This window comes from Chiloscyllium punctatum, chromosome 9 (genome assembly GCF_047496795.1).
Source record: "Chiloscyllium punctatum isolate Juve2018m chromosome 9, sChiPun1.3, whole genome shotgun sequence".
NCBI lineage: Eukaryota > Metazoa > Chordata > Chondrichthyes > Orectolobiformes > Hemiscylliidae > Chiloscyllium > Chiloscyllium punctatum.
The window spans coordinates 71,217,337-71,233,114 of NC_092747.1; the positions used below are offsets into that span (position 1 = coordinate 71,217,337).

Here is a 15,778-nt window from a genome sequence, read left to right on the forward strand (position 1 = left end):
GGGTTGGTTAGTGTGGGTGTCTCCGATGTTCTCTGAAATGATCCGCAAGTTGGCATCCTGTCTCCCCAACTTTGTCAAATGTGAAAGGATCATTTGGGGCCTTGTTCAAGTGTGAAGTGTGGGTGCAAGATTTGCACTTCTTGCAATGGTAGGGGAAGGGATAGGGACTCTACCTCCTTTTAAAAAAATTCTAAAGATTCTGACGAAGAGTCATACCAGACTCAATATGTTAACTATTTTTCCCTCCACAGATGCTGGCAGATATACTGAGCATCACCAGCATTTTCTATGTTGTGTATAAAATTATACAGATTGTTGCATTGCATTACTTATGTGTTTTGAAAGTCAGCCACATAAGATGGGATTTTTTATCAAGGTCATAGGAACAAAATTCTAATAGCTGTGATCTTTATTTAAGTTCAATCAAATTGTAAGGATGCTGCATTGCTTTCTGATTTTAATACATGTACTGGATATTACAGATCATACAATACATGAACAAATCTATACAGCTAAAGACAAGGTGTAGTTCATAAATATCTCAGCTTTGCAAAACATTTATTCTATGAAAATTGTATGCAAAATGGGAATACAGACTGTAGAATTACACAATTAATTCAATTTCAACAGTAAATGTTGCTATCTACTTCCACCCACCACCCACTTTTTCCTAAATTGGTCCCAGCTTCTTTCAATCATCTTCATCATTTGAATCTGGTGCAGGCTCTTTTTTCTCAGGCTGTGGTGGAGGTAGTTCAAGCCGAGTCCATAATATTGGTTCAGCTTTCTTCATAGTAATCTCAATTTTGGCAGGTGTCATACTCATTTGACTTTTACTAACATCGATGACCTTTAGGAAGGAGAGATTAAAAAAGAAATTACTTTCTTTTCTAATTTAAAAAAAATCACAGGTTTTTAAACAAGCATAACAAACCGTATACTAGATTAGTGGTGCTGGAAGAGCACAGCAGTTCAAGCAGCATCCAATGAGCAGTGAAATCTATGTTTCGGGCAAAAGGTCGATTTCGCTGCTCGTTGGATGCTGCCTGAACTGCTGTGCTCTTCCAGCACCACTAATCCAGTATTTGGTTTTCAGCATCTGCAGTCATTGTTTTTACCATAACAAACAGTATGTTGAGTCTGCAACAAAATGTGTGAATTATTAATTTCAATATTACTCAGCACTAAATAAACCAAAATCAGAGTTTGTTGGAAAGGGAAAAAGGAAGCAAATCTGACTGGTGGCAAAAACAGAATTTAATTCTGTTGAAGTGAAAGCAAATTGCAATTCTCATCTTGCGCTTAATGTTTGAAAACGCACAAAGCAGTTCACAGAAAAATGGCAGTCTAAAATTCTCACTGAGCCAGTGTAAAATATATTGGAAGAGTGCCTAAAAGTGTGATCAGATGTATGTTTTAAGGAAGGTAGAAGCTTTAGGTAGAAATTCTAGAGCTTACAGAAGGGTATTTCCATGAACGAATATAAATCTTTTATTCTCTCTCAGGATGTGGATATCAACAGCTGACCATCATTTTATTGTCCTTTCCTATTTGCCCTTGAGAAGGTGAGAGTGAGCTGCCTTTTTGAACGACTGCAGTCTACATGCTGTAGGTTGATACAATGTATTTCCAAGTCAGGATGGTGACTGGGGTGCAGGGGAACCTGTTGCTGGTGACATTTCCACGTATTTGCTGCTCCTGTCAGAATTTAGAGTTAGAGTCAAAGTTATACAGCATGGAAACAGACCCTTTGGTCCAACTTGTCCATGTCTACCAAATATCCTAAACTGATCTAGCCCCATTTGCCAGCATCTGGCCTATATCCCTCTAAACCCTTCCTGTTCATGTTGCCATCTAGATGCCCTTTAAATGATAAAATTTTATCTGCCTCTACCACTTCCAATGATGCTCATTCTATACATGCATGACCCTCTGCAAGAAAAGGTTGCCCTTCAGGTCCATTTTAAATTTTTGCCCCTTCTCACCTTAAACCTATGTCCTTTATTCTAGACTCCCCTATCCTGGGGAAATGTCCTAACTTTTCACTCAATCCATGCTCCTCATGACTTCATAAACTTCTAATAAGGTCACCCCTTAGCCTTTGGCAATCCAGGGAAAAAGCCCCAGCCTATTCAGCCTTGCTTTATAGCTCAAATTCTTCAATCCCATCAACATCCTTATAAATCTTTTCTGAACCCTTTCAAGTTTAACAGCATCTTTCCTATACTAGGGAGAACTTCCAGATAAAAAAGTGATCATGGGTTTCAAATCTGTCTTAAGATTTCTGATGAATTTCTACAGTGCTTCTGAAAGATAGTACGTACTGCTGTTATTGAGCATTGGTGAAGAAGAGAGTGAATGCTTGTTGATGTGGTGCCAATTCAAGCAGGCATCTTTGTCCTGAATGGTGTCCAGCTTCTTCAATGTTGTTGGAGCTGCATCCTATCCGGCAAGTAGGAAGTATTCCATCATGCTCTTGCCTTGTGTCTTGTAGATGATGGACAGGCTCTGGGGAGTCAGGATGTGAATTACTTGTTGCAACATTCCTAGCCTCTGACCTGCTCTTGTAGCCATTGTGTTTATTGTAATAAGTTTATTTGAGTTTCTGGTTAACGGTAACTCAAAGATGTTGATAGTGGGGAAGTCAGTGAATGTTGAGGGATGGTGATAAAATTGTCTATTGGACAAGACTGATATCAGAGTGCAGACTGGTTAGGCCGCTTTTGGAATATTGCGTGCAGTCCTGGTCTTCATAGCAGAAGGATGTTGTGAAACTTGAAAGGATTTAGAAAAGATTTACAAGGATGTTGGACGATTTGAGTTAGAGAGGGGTTGAATAGGCTAGGGCTGTTTTTCCCTGGAGCGTTGGAGGCTGAGGGGTTATCTTAGAAGTTTATAAAATCATGAGAGGCATGGATAAGGTAAAGAGACAAGATCTTTTCCCCGGGTTGGGAGAGTCCAGAACTAGAGGGCATAGGTTCAGGGTGAGAGGGGTAAGATATAAAAGGGACTTGAGGTGTAACTTTTTCAGAGAGTGTGATGCATGTATGAAATGAGCAGCCAGAGGAAGTTGTGGAAGCTGATACAATTACAGCATTTAAAAGGCACTGGATGGGTAAATGAATAGGAAGGGTTTAGAGGGATACGGACCAGATTTGGCAAATGGGACTAGATTAGGTTAGGATATCTGGGCGGCATGGACGAGTTGGACCAAAGGATCTGTTTCCATGCTGTATCTCTCTATGATTGGTCAATTTTGACAGTATGAGGCAAGAACTTTCAAGAGCTGTTTGGGGGCAGTAGTTCACAGGTAAAAGAATGGTTGGTTGGAAAATGGAAGCCTTCAGAAATGAGAGTCCAGAGAAAGTATATTCCTGTTAGGGTGAATGGAAAGGCTGGTAGGTATAGAGAATGCTAGATGACTAAAGAAATTGAGGGTTTGGTTAAGAAAAAGGATGCATATGTCAGGTATAGACCGGATAGATCGAGTGAAGAGTACTTAGAGTCCTTAGAATATAAAAGGTAGTAGGAGTATACTTGAGAGAAATCAGAAAGGCAAAAAAGGGACATGAGATAGCGTCAGCAAACAGAGTTAAGGAGAATCCAAAGGGTTTTTACAAATACATTAAAGGACAAAAGGGTAAATAGGGAGAGAATAGGGCTCCTCAAAGTTCAGTAAGGTGGCCTTTGTGCGGAGCCGCAGGAGATGGGGAAAGATAACAAACGTGTTTTTTGCATCAGTCTTTACTGTGGAAAAGGACATTAAAGATATAAAATGTAGGGAAATAGATGGTGACATCTTAAAAATGTCCATATTACAGAGGAAGAAGTGCTGGATGTCTTGAAACATGTAAAAGTGGATAAATCCTCAGGACCTGATCAGGTGTACCCTAGAACTCTGTGGAAAGCTAGGAAAGTGATTGCTAGGCCTCTTACTGAGATATTTGTATCACTGATGGTCACAGATGAGGTGCCAGAAGACTGGAGGTTGGCTAACATGGTGCCACTGTTTAAGAAAGATTGTAAGGACAAGCCAGGCAACTATAAACAGTGAGCCAGACATCAGTGGTAGGCTAGTCGATGGAAGGAATCCAGAGGGAGAGGATGGACATGTATTTGGAAAGGCAAGGACTGATTAGGGATAGTCAACATGGCTTTGTGTATGGAAAATAATGTCTCTCAAACTTGATTGAGTTTTCTAAAATAACAGAGGTTTGATGAGGGCAGAGCCGTGAATGTGATCTATTTGGACTTCAATAAAGACATCTGACAAGGTTCCCCATGGAAGACTGGTTAGCAAGGTTAGATCTTGTGGAATACAGGGAGAACTAGCCATTTGGATACAGAACTTGCTCAAAGATAGAAGACAGAGGGTGGTGGTGGAGGACTGTGACAAGTGGAGTGCCACAAGAATTGGTGCTAGGTTCACTGCTTTTCATCATTTATATAAAAGGTATAGTTAGTAAGTTTGCAGATGACACCAAAATTGGAGGTGTACAGGACAGCAAAGAAGGTTACCTCAGATTACAACAGGATCTTGATCAGATGGGCCAATGGGCTGGGAAGTGGCAAATGGAGTTTAATTCAGATAAATGGAAGGTGCTGCATTTTGGGAAAGCAAATCTTAGAAGGACTTATACACTGAATGGTAAGGTCCTCGGGAGTGTTGCTGAACAAACAGACCTTGGAGTGCAGGTTCATAGCTCCTTGAAAGTGGAGTCGCAGGTAGTTAGGATAGTGAGGGAGGCGCTTGGTATGCTTTCCTTTATTGGTCAGAGTAGAGTACAGGAGTTGGGAGGTCATGTACAGGACATTGGTTAGGTCACTGTTGGAATATTGCATGCAATTCTGGTCTCCTTCCTACTGGAAAGATGTTGTGAAACTTAAAGGCTCAGAAAGGATTTACAAGGATGTTGCCAGGGTTGGAGGAATTGAACTATGGAGAGAGGCTGAACAGGCTGGGGCTGTTTTCCCTGGAGGCTGAGGGGTGACCTTACAGTGGTTTATAAAATCAGGAGGGGCATGGATAGGGTAAATAGGCAAAGTCTTTTCCGAGGGGTGGGGGAAATACTGAACTAGAGGGCATAGGTTTAGGGTGAGAGGGGAAAGACATAAGAGTCCTAATGGGCAACTTTTTCTTGCAGAGGGTGGTAAGTGTGTGGAATGAGCTGCCAGAGGAAGTGGTGGAGGGTGGTACAATTGCAATATTTTAAAAGGCATCTGGATGGGTATAGGAATAGGAAGGGTTTGGAGGGATATGGGCTGGGTGTTGGTAGGTGGGACTAGATTGGGTTGGGATATCTGGTTGGCATGGGCAGGTTGGATCAAAGAGTCTGTTTCCATGCTGTACATCTCTATGACTCTATAAACTGTTACCTAAACTGGGCATCAGTGAGCAGATGCTGCTTGATAGTATTGTTGATGACACCTTCCAGCAATTTACTAATGATCAAAAGTAGATTGATGGGGTGGTAGCTGCCAGTGTTGTAATCGTACTGGAACAATTGCACTGGCTAGGGGAGTGGGAAGATCTGGAGCACTGGTCTTAGGTACTATTGCTAGAATGTTGTTGGGGCCAGTAGACTTTGCAATATCCAGTACATCCAACCATTTCTTCATGACATGTGGAGTGAATCAAATTTCTTGGAGACTGGTATCTGGAATGTTAGGAAGCAGTGGAGGAGGTTAAGATGTATCATCCCCTGGAATGCATCAGCCTTATCTTTAGCTAAGTGTTGGGCTCTTCCATTATTGAAGATGGAGATACTCGTGGAGCCTCCTTCACCAGTGAGTTGTTTATTTGTCCACTACCATTGATAGACTAGATGGGGCAGGACTGCAGAGCTTTGATCTGGTTGTAGGATTTGTTTCGCTCTATCACTTGCTGTTTGGCATGAAAGTAGTCCTGTTTGGTATCTCATTTGCAGGTATGCCTGATGCTACACCTGGCATGCCTTCCTGTATTCTCCACTGAATCAAGGTTGATCCCCTGTCTTAAAGACAATGACTGACTGAGTTGGGGGATATACTGGGCCATGTTGCAGATTGTAACTGAAAGAGAAAATGCTGGACAATCTCAGCAGGTCTAGCAGCATTGGTAAGGAGAGAAAAGAGCTGACGTTTCAAGTCTAACTGACCCTTTGTCAAAGGAGAAAGTGAGGACTGCAGATGTTGGAGATCAGAGCTGAAAAATGTGTTGCTGGAAAAGCGCAGTAGGTCAGGCAGCATTCAAGGAGCAGGAGAATCGACGTTTCGGGCATTCCTGAGGAAGGGCTTATGCCCGAACCATCGATTCTCCTGCTCCTTGGATGCTGCCTGACCTGCTGCGCTTTTCCAGCAACACATTTTTCACCTTTGTCAAAGGGTCAGTTATAAACGTGAGCTCTTTTCTCTCCTTACAGATGCTGCCAGACCTGCTGAGATTTTCCAGCATTTTCTCTTTTGGTTTCAGATTCCAGCATCTGCAGTAATTTGCTTTTATATATGTTGGAGTACAATTCTGCTGCTGATGGCACACCGCCTCATGGATGCTCTATCTATCTTGAATTGCTAGATCTGTTTGAAATCTGTCCTATTTAGTACAGCAATAGTGCCATACAACATGATGGACAATGTGTAAATATTATAATCATTTTAAATTAGAGGTGTTGATTGGGAGTGTGTGTGACTTTGTAGATAAGAGTTAAGTCAACTCTGAAGCTGCCCATATTCTTAACAGCTCAAAGCTGAGCATCAGTGGGGAACTGTTGGTCAGCAGTAGCAAGAAATTTATTTATCTATCATCAATGACTACTATAGCAAAAAATGCCAAGGCATCATTAAATGCAGTGAAGCTACAACATGATACTACTTGTATGTTAAAGAGCATAAGTAACATGCAATATTGAGAAAGCCAAGCAATTCCACAACCAACAATCAAAGCTTTGCAAGTCCTACCAGTTTTGAATGGTCCTGAACAAATAATGGGAGGAAGAAACTCCCAACTATCCTCAGCTGTGTTGCTGGCACAAAAACAAAGACTGAAGTCCTTGCCCCGACCTTCAGCCAGAAATACCAAGTGGATTAATCCCAGCCTCATGTCTCCAGTATCATAGATATCAATCTTCAGCCAATTCAATTCGCTCCAACTGATCTCAAAAAATGGTTGAAGAGATCAGATATTGCAAAAACTAAGGCCTGGCAACATTCCAGGAAAAATACAGAATATGAAAGAAGAGGTAAACTTTAGAAGTGAGGCAAGAATAACTGTTCTTAACATCAAGGCAGCATTTGGTCGGGAGTGGCATTAATGAGCCCTAGCAACTGACTAATGGCAAACAGAGGGAAAATTCTTCTCCAACTGAAATCATATCATGCACAAAAGAATATGGTTGTGATTGTTGCAGTCCACTATCTTAGTTCCAGGCCATCACTTCAGGAACTCCTCAGGTTAATATCCTAGGTGAGATTATGCAGGCCAGCTCCTGCATTACATTGCAGCAGGGCTAAAAATTGTAATTCAAATCAAGAGCTTCAGGACAAATGGAAATACCACCCAAGCAGAAATGTGGGAAACAGAGACCATCCATTTAACATAGATTTTTACTAGAATAAAATTTACGTTCTCTAAGTACTTAAACTAAACTGAAGAACTGTAAGTAGTGGGGAGGTGATAGGATAATTGTAGCAGTCAGTGGGCTGGTGATTCCTGAAGAAGGGCTTACGCCCGAAACGTCAATTCTCCTGCTCTTTGGATGCTGCCTGACCTGCTGCGCTTTTCCAGCAACACATTTTTCAGCGCTGGTAATCCAGAACCCAGGGTAATGTTCTGGGAACAGAAGTTTGAATCCTAACTTGGCAGATTGTGAACTGTGAATCCAATAAAAATGGTGAAACAACAAGCTTATTTAAATAGTGCCCACATTACCATTATTAATTGCCATTAAGTCCACATTAGTTCATTAATATACTTTTAGAGTAAGAAATCTGCTATCTTTTTCTAATCTAGCCACATATCGCCTCACGTTAAAACTAACGTGGTTGACTTGTAATTACTCTCTGGTAATAAATGCTAGTTGAGCCAGCAATGCCCCTATCCCATGAACAAATCTAAAAGGTAAAAAACAAAGAAGGTATTAACATGGAATTAGGAAAACTATAAATTTTCCATTCATAAATGAGACAAGTTCTATTCTTGTTTAAACAGAGAATCACTACCGAGTGCACTGCCATCCCAATTCTAAGGAAACTTTTCCTTTATAAAAAGGAAATGATAGCAGGATATTAACTAACTGACAGAAAATAGGCATTTGTGATAGTCAAAATTAGTGCATTCACTAAATAGTAGCTGAAAATCATATCATAGAATCTATACTTACACCCCACAAGTTCACTGTGTGTTCAAATTCCTTTTTCCTTTCAAATAAAATGTGGATATGCAGCTGTAATTTTTTTTTAGAAAAAGTAGAATTAATTTGCAGTATTAAAATACTTTGGAATACACACAAAAAAGGTCGGTCAGTGATAATGCATGATGCTTTCTGCTTGTGTGATTACAACTCTGGCAGTGAAACTTCAGTGTTTACCCGAATGACTTGAGTTTATATTAACAAGATGCACCATCTACTAGTCAAAGCACATATGTTAGCAACTGGTACAACATACCTTCAAAACAATTTTAATTAAGAAGAAATTATATTTAATGGAAAATAACTCGTGTGCTGAATGTGGGGCTTAGAATACCAAAGAACTGTACTCATTGAAGGACTGGCTATGGAAGTATCAACTGGTAACACATGATAAAAGGAACCTGAACCAATACAGGAAGTGATGAAAGAGAAATTTAACTTCAATTTCAATTCCAAATCACTGTTGGATCAGGCATTTTGCTTCATGAGAGGAACATTTACATAGACTTTCAAAACAAAAATGTCTACCCTACATGTAGATAATCCAAAATAGGTTACTGATGACCAAAATAATTATACCAAATTTCATCAAATATACACTAAGATCAAGCATAGATCAAATGTTTGTACATAAAACTGTCAATTCCTACATTTCCAGGTTCATTTTCCTTACAAAGTTATAACCCAATAGATAAACAGTGATGTCTCAGCTACCAGGGCTCATTTTCACAGACCCAAAATCTGAATCTGCTTATCTTTATTCATTAAAATTAAGGTAAAGTTGCCATAGTCCCAGTAACCAAAGGGTTGCTCTTTCATTAAAGAGAGATAACTGGTAGTGAATTTAACCTGAGGTCACCATGCCCCAGGCACAGACTGAGGTTAAGGAGGCAGAGCCTTCATGGTAACTTCAGCTGATGTGAGAACACTCCTCAAACCAGCCAACTGAATTAACCAACCCCACCAGTATTTTAAATGAGTACTTTCGTTCTTAGCGTCAATATTGAAAATTAATCTTAGTGCATGTCATTGATTTAACAAACTGAGAATCAGTATCTTATTGAAAAATTTCTTGCTATATTCAATTCAAATCAGTGATCACAAAACATTTTTTCTGCCCCATTTAAAATTTTTCATTGACAGAAACATACACCTGCTACCTGCTTGCAAATAAGTGATTCAATTGACAAACAGCCAGTAACGACAGGAAACAGATTAGGTTAATAGTTCAAAGAAATCAGACAACATTTGCGTACTTGCAATACTATGGGGAAAGTAGAAGGAAACAGGACTAACTGAACAGCTCTGCTAAAGAAGGTCTGTGCTCTGCCATGCTGATATAAAACCAAAAGTTCAATATTTTAATGATTACTAGCAAACTTGCTCTATCTAATAGTGAAGGCAAAGTTGCCATAGTTCTACCTTACCACAGTGCTACTCTCTCATTATAAAGAGCTGACTGGTGAAGGGCACCATGTATCAGGTGACAGGCAAAGTTGAGAAGGTGAGACTACATATTGCAGGAATTAAACCTACGGCATCACTGCATCGCAAACCAGCCATCCAGCCAACGAAGGTAACAAATCACTTCACTTCACCCAGTTTAATGGTTAACAGCTCTATCAGCCAAAAAAAAAAATCTGAACTCTAGTCTAAATACTTCATTTTTGAAAAATAATCTAATTTGGGCATCTTGGTGGTTTGCCAATATAGTTCAATATCTGACTCTTAATTGTAGAAAACTTACCAGAAAGAGGGGCTACATAATTCAAGCACTTATGCTGTTTACATTTGCAAACTGGTCCTTTCTCAGCTTATTTATCACTATAAATATTGGAACATTGTTTTCCCACAGAATGCAGCTTTGATTTCTCCATTCTCTACATCCCTAGTTTCAGCTATGCTGCTGCACAGAAACAAAGCCCAGAAATGGAAGGGAATGGAAAGGAAAACTGATGTGCTTTACCCCTTTTACAGTTCTATTTATGCATTTGGCTGTCCCTGGATGCACTAAGTTAATCACTTCATGTTTCTGCTGCAAAACCTCACAGCATGGATCAGAGGGAGAATGCAAGTGGTCCATGGGCTGATAAATACCCGTGAAAAAATCTTATAATGATTTCCACTGTGAAAAAACTTCAATCCACTGACTCCATCAACACTTCTCATTGCTGCAGAAAGGCAGCCAACATCAAAGACGCCTCCCGTTCATTTAGGACCTCTTCTGTCAGGCCTAAGATAAAATAAGCTTAAACACATGTACCAACAGGTTCAAGAACAGTTTCTTCCCTGCTGTTATTAGACTTCTGAATGGACCTCAAATTTTAAATCTAATGTTGATCTTGCTTTTTGTACACCTTCTTTGCAGCTCTAACTTTGTATTCCTCGCTCTGTTCAAACACCCTATGATCTTTGTTTTGCATGCAATGCAGGTACATCATAACATACAAACTTTTCACTGTACTTCAGTACACGTGACAATAAAAGAATCAAATCAACTTCTATTAAATTAAAAACATACCACATCAAAATAATATGTACAAATATGATTACAACTAAATGTCAAGCAATACATTAAAGAAATGAAATTAGGGAATTTGGACATTCTTTATTAATTCTAAGTATAATTAAATGATAGATTCAATTTAATTACTGCAAAAATACAGTTGCTTTGAGAAGTAAATTATACCTTAAGCACAAATTTCAGATACAGGTCATATCAAGTACTAAAATTAACTGCATAAACACCAGAATTTTCAGTCATTAAAACTTTTGAGTTCAACAACCTGGATCAATATAACAGTATCCAAGATTTTTTGGTGAAATACAATAGTGCAAAGATTGCAATTTTAAATAGTTAAGTGAACCCCAAATTAATTGTTGATTTTTTAAATAAATCAAACTTTTGTACAAGCTACAGAGTTATACTTACCACTGAGCTGTTTGCTTCAACGTAACTCAGCTCTGGGTCGGAGTTTTTGGCATAAATGGTAATTATGACTTGTCCCCCAGTTTGGTGCCAATCATGTCTGCATGGTACAATGTTAGTGACCTGCAAGAATAGAAGCCATCTAATGAATCTGCTAACTCCGTATTAGCGTCCTGAGGTGGGGCTTTTGAGTCAAACAACAATTATGGGATTAAAATGATTGTTGGATACCAAGCTTAAGTACACAAGAAACAAAGCAACTTTATTGCAGAAGTATGAGTTACTCATTTTTTTTCCACTAAATAATATCACAAGCATATCTCCTGATGTCCTGCTGAATAATTGGTGCATTGTACCCATTTTGATCCTGGAAATCAGTTCAAGATAGACACCGTGCTGATGTTATTTCGACAACTGAAAATACATTCCACCAAGGTGAGGCACCTCTGGCTGTCCATCTGATCATTTATGTAAAAGATGTTTAATCTCTTTCAGTACCAAGGGTGAATGAAGGTTGTCTGGGCCATTCAATTGTGATAATAGCCTCATCCATTTCTTAATTAGATGACATGATGGTGGTTGCCTTAAATTTCAGTATTCCTTAATCTGAGGCAGCACAGTGATACTGCAACAGAAATATAACAGTTCATAAACTGTTTAAAACTCTGTATTGTTAGAGAAATCTCCTGTTTACCAATGAAGACTGTCTTCTCATCAGTCTAAAATAAAGGCTACTTGATGTTGACCACAAGACCCTGTTGAGTGTTGATTTAAAATAACCAACAGTTCAAAAAAAATCAGAAGAACCCTTGTATTTTGTGTTGAGTTGTTATCTATCTGCTTTTTTTTTAAATGCCAGTTTTCTAAGCTGTTTCATGCCTACTAGTCAAGCACCCACCAGCTCTGTGAAGTAACGTCATCAATAGGGACTCAGATTTGTTCAATGTCACATGCACTATTAAAAGAACAATACAGGACATGACAGGGCAGTTCAATGGCATCTAAAACTAGGAACCAAGTTATTGGATGGATATCCAGTATATCTACCCAGTAGTCTAGTTTCCTGGAGCTGAGTGCCTTCGCATCAGTCCTCAATTGCTAATATGAATGTTTCCAGTATTCTTTTCTGGGGTGTGGGGTCATTGGCAAGACCATCATTTGTTGCCCATCCCTAACTGCACTTTAGATGCTGGTGAGTAGTCTTCTTGACCTATGGCCGGGGGGGGGGGAAGAGAGTGAGGCAGGTGTATACACCCACAGTACTGTTAAGAGTGCTGAATAGAGTTCTTGGTTTTGACTAAGCCACGAGAAAGAATGGTGAGCCCTGTAACTTGAAGAAAAATTTTGAACGTGACCATGTCCCCATGAATTTGGTCCTCTTGTACTTATAGGTCATAGTGTTACAGATCTGCAACAACCACAGCCATCTTATTTTGTGCTAGATAAGCATCTAACCAATGGAAAGATTTTTCTGATCCTCAGTGACTTTAATTTTGCTCAGGATCTTTGAGTTCATACTCAGTCAAACACTGACTTGATGTAAAGCACAGTCACTCTTATTTCCTCTCAGGATATCAGTTCTTTTGTTTCGATGAAGGCTGTAACAAGGTCAGAAGCTGGGTATCCTGACAAAGCACAAGCCGAATGTCAGTTAGTAGTAATTGTCAAGCAAGTGTTGTCTGACAGCACTGCTGATGGGTGAATGTAAACTGATGGGATTGTAATTGGTTGGGTTGGATTTGGTTTTGCTTTTTGTGGATAGGGTATCCCAGACAATTTTTACATTGTTGGGTTGATACCAGTGAGGAAAATATACTAGAACAACTTGGCTAGGGTGTGACTATTCCTCAAGTGCAAGTCTTCAGTACTATTGCTGGTACATTATCAGGACCCATAGCCTTTGCAGCATCCAGTGCCTTCAGCCATTTCATGACATTACATGGAGTGGAGAGAATGGAGACTGGTACCTGTAATGTTAGGGCTGTGATAGAACCATAGAAATTATACTGCACAGAAAGGAGCCTTGCAGCCCATCTTGTCCGTGCCGACCCAAAAACACCTAGATGCCCTTTGTTAACCTATCTTCCTCCACATGGCCCATAGCCCTGCAGCTTACATCACTTTTAAAGGGGCAAATTCAGGTACTTTTGTTTTAAAGAGAGTTATGGGTGTCTGCCTCCAGCTGTACTCAGGCAGAAAATTCCAGACATCCATCATCCTCTGCATTTTCCTTTTTACTAATTAGACATTGAGTAAAGGAGTTGGGAGGTCATGCATGTAGACAGGATATTGGTTAGGCCACCTTTGGAATATTGCATGCAATTCTGGTCTTTCTGGTATAGGAAGGATGTTGTGAAACTTGAAAGGGTTCAGAAAAAAATTACATGGATGTTGCCAGAGTTAGAGGGCTTGAGCTATAGGGAGAGGCTGAATAGGTTGGGGTTGTTTTCCCTGGAGCGTTAGATGCTGAGGGGGTGACCTAATACAGGTTTATAAAATCATGAAGGTCATGGATAGAGTAAACAGACATTGAGAATCCCTGGACTGGGGTGGTCCAGAACTAGAGGATATAAAGGTGAGAGGGGAAAAATTTAAAAGGGACTTAAGGGGCAACTTTCTCTTGCAAAAGGTGGTGTGTGTATGGAATGAGCTGCCAGGGAAAGTGGTAGAGGCTGGTACAATTAGAACATTTAAAAGACACTTGGATGAGTACATGAGGAGGAAGGGTTTAGAGGGATATGGGCCAAGTGCTGACAAATGGGACTAGATAAATTTAGGATATCTGGTCGGCACGGACAAATTGGACTGTTGTGTTCATCTCTGACTTGTGTCCCATTTAATTCATCCATCACTTAGTTTGAATCTATGACCACTGGTTTTTGACATCTCCGGAAAATAGGTTCCTCCTATCTCGTCTATCCCTCATGATTTTATATGTCAATCATGTTTCCCCCTCAGTCTTCCCTACTTCAAGAAAACAATCCCAACCTCTCCTCATCGCTACAATTCTCCAGCTCTGATAGCATTCTAGTAAATCTTCTCTGCACTCTTTCTCCAGAGCATTTTTATATACTTCCTGTAATGTGGTCACCAGAACTACACACAATACCCCAGTTGTGGCCTCACCAGTGACTTATACACAGTTTCATCATTCTATTTCTATTTTTATATTCTTTACCACTGCCAGTGAACGAGAGCATTCCATGTGCCTTCTTTACAACTTTATTTACCTGTACTTCTACCATTAGGGACCTGAGCAACATGTATATCAAGATCTCTTACTTCATCTACCCCTCTAAGTATATTCCTATTTATTGTGTATTCACTTTTACTGTTTGATCGACCTAAATGCATTTCCTCACACTTACCAGAGCTGAATCCAGCTGCCATTTTCCTGCTCACTCTAGTATATCAGTTTGGAGTTTACACCTATCCTCTCTCTTTCCATTACATTATTAATTTTTGCGTCATCTTCAAAATTTCCAAATTGTTAATGTATAAAACAAACAGTGGCAGTCCCAACACCAAACCCCACAGGACATCACTTGAAATAGCTTTCCATTTACAAAGGCAGACATTGATCATTACCCTTCGTTTCATGTTACTAAGCCAACTTTGGATTTAATTCCAACACACCACCTTGTATTTCATGAGCCTTTACTTTCTTGGGTATCTGTCAGGAGGGACCTTGTCAAATGCCTTACTGAAATCCATGTAGACAACAGTCATTGTATCAGCCTCATCAATACTGCTTGTCACTTCAAAAGAATTTAAATTTGTAAGGCATGAACATCCCTTAACAAAGCCATACTGACTACATTTGACTAGCCAATACCTTTCTAAGTGAGTCCTAGAGATCTCTCAGGATTGATTCTAACAGTTTGCCCACCACTGAAATAAGATAAGCTAGACTTTAGCTGTTTGGCATTTCATTGAGTCAGAGTCAAACACAGAAACAGACCCTTTGATCATCTTGACTGTGCTGACCATATATCTCAATCTGACCTAGTCATTTTTGCCAGCACCTGGCCCATATCCCTCAAAACTCTTCCTAAAACATACACTCAATCAGATGCCTTTTAAATTTTGTAGTTGTACCTGCCTCCATTTTCTCAGGCAGATCATGCTATACATGCACCACTCTGAGTGAAAGTTACCCCTCAGGTCCTCTTTAAAATCTTTCCCCTCTCACCTTCAATCTATGCCCTCTAGTTTTGGACACCCCACCCTAGGAAAAAGACCTTGGCTATTCACCCTATCCAAGCCAATCATGATTTTATAAACCTCTAAGTCTCAGCCTCCGCCTCTAACGTTCCAGTAAACGATGGAACCGCACTGTACCATTGACACAGACCACCTACGTGGCATTTCTGGTTGCAGATTCTTCAGTGAGTAGCAGCATTATATGTGGCAGAACCCAGACCTCATCCACCGATATTAGAAATCACTTTGGCTATATTAT

At 39.8% G+C, this 15,778-nt stretch overlaps 1 protein-coding gene across 1 annotated transcript in view; it reads right to left on the reverse strand.

Annotated features, from left to right (window-relative positions):
- Window positions 1-391: 391 nt before the first annotated feature.
- The window catches only part of chordc1a (cysteine and histidine-rich domain (CHORD) containing 1a), a 43,789-nt gene continuing 28,402 nt past the window's right edge, over window positions 392-15,778 (reverse strand). Inside the window, exons 9-11 of the mRNA XM_072577778.1 lie at window positions 11,320-11,439; window positions 8,358-8,420; window positions 392-850 (exon numbers count right to left, since the gene is read on the reverse strand). Of these exons, the coding sequence (XP_072433879.1) occupies window positions 692-850; window positions 8,358-8,420; window positions 11,320-11,439 (342 nt within the window). The 3' untranslated portion in view covers window positions 392-691. The remainder of the gene's footprint in view (window positions 851-8,357; window positions 8,421-11,319; window positions 11,440-15,778) is intronic.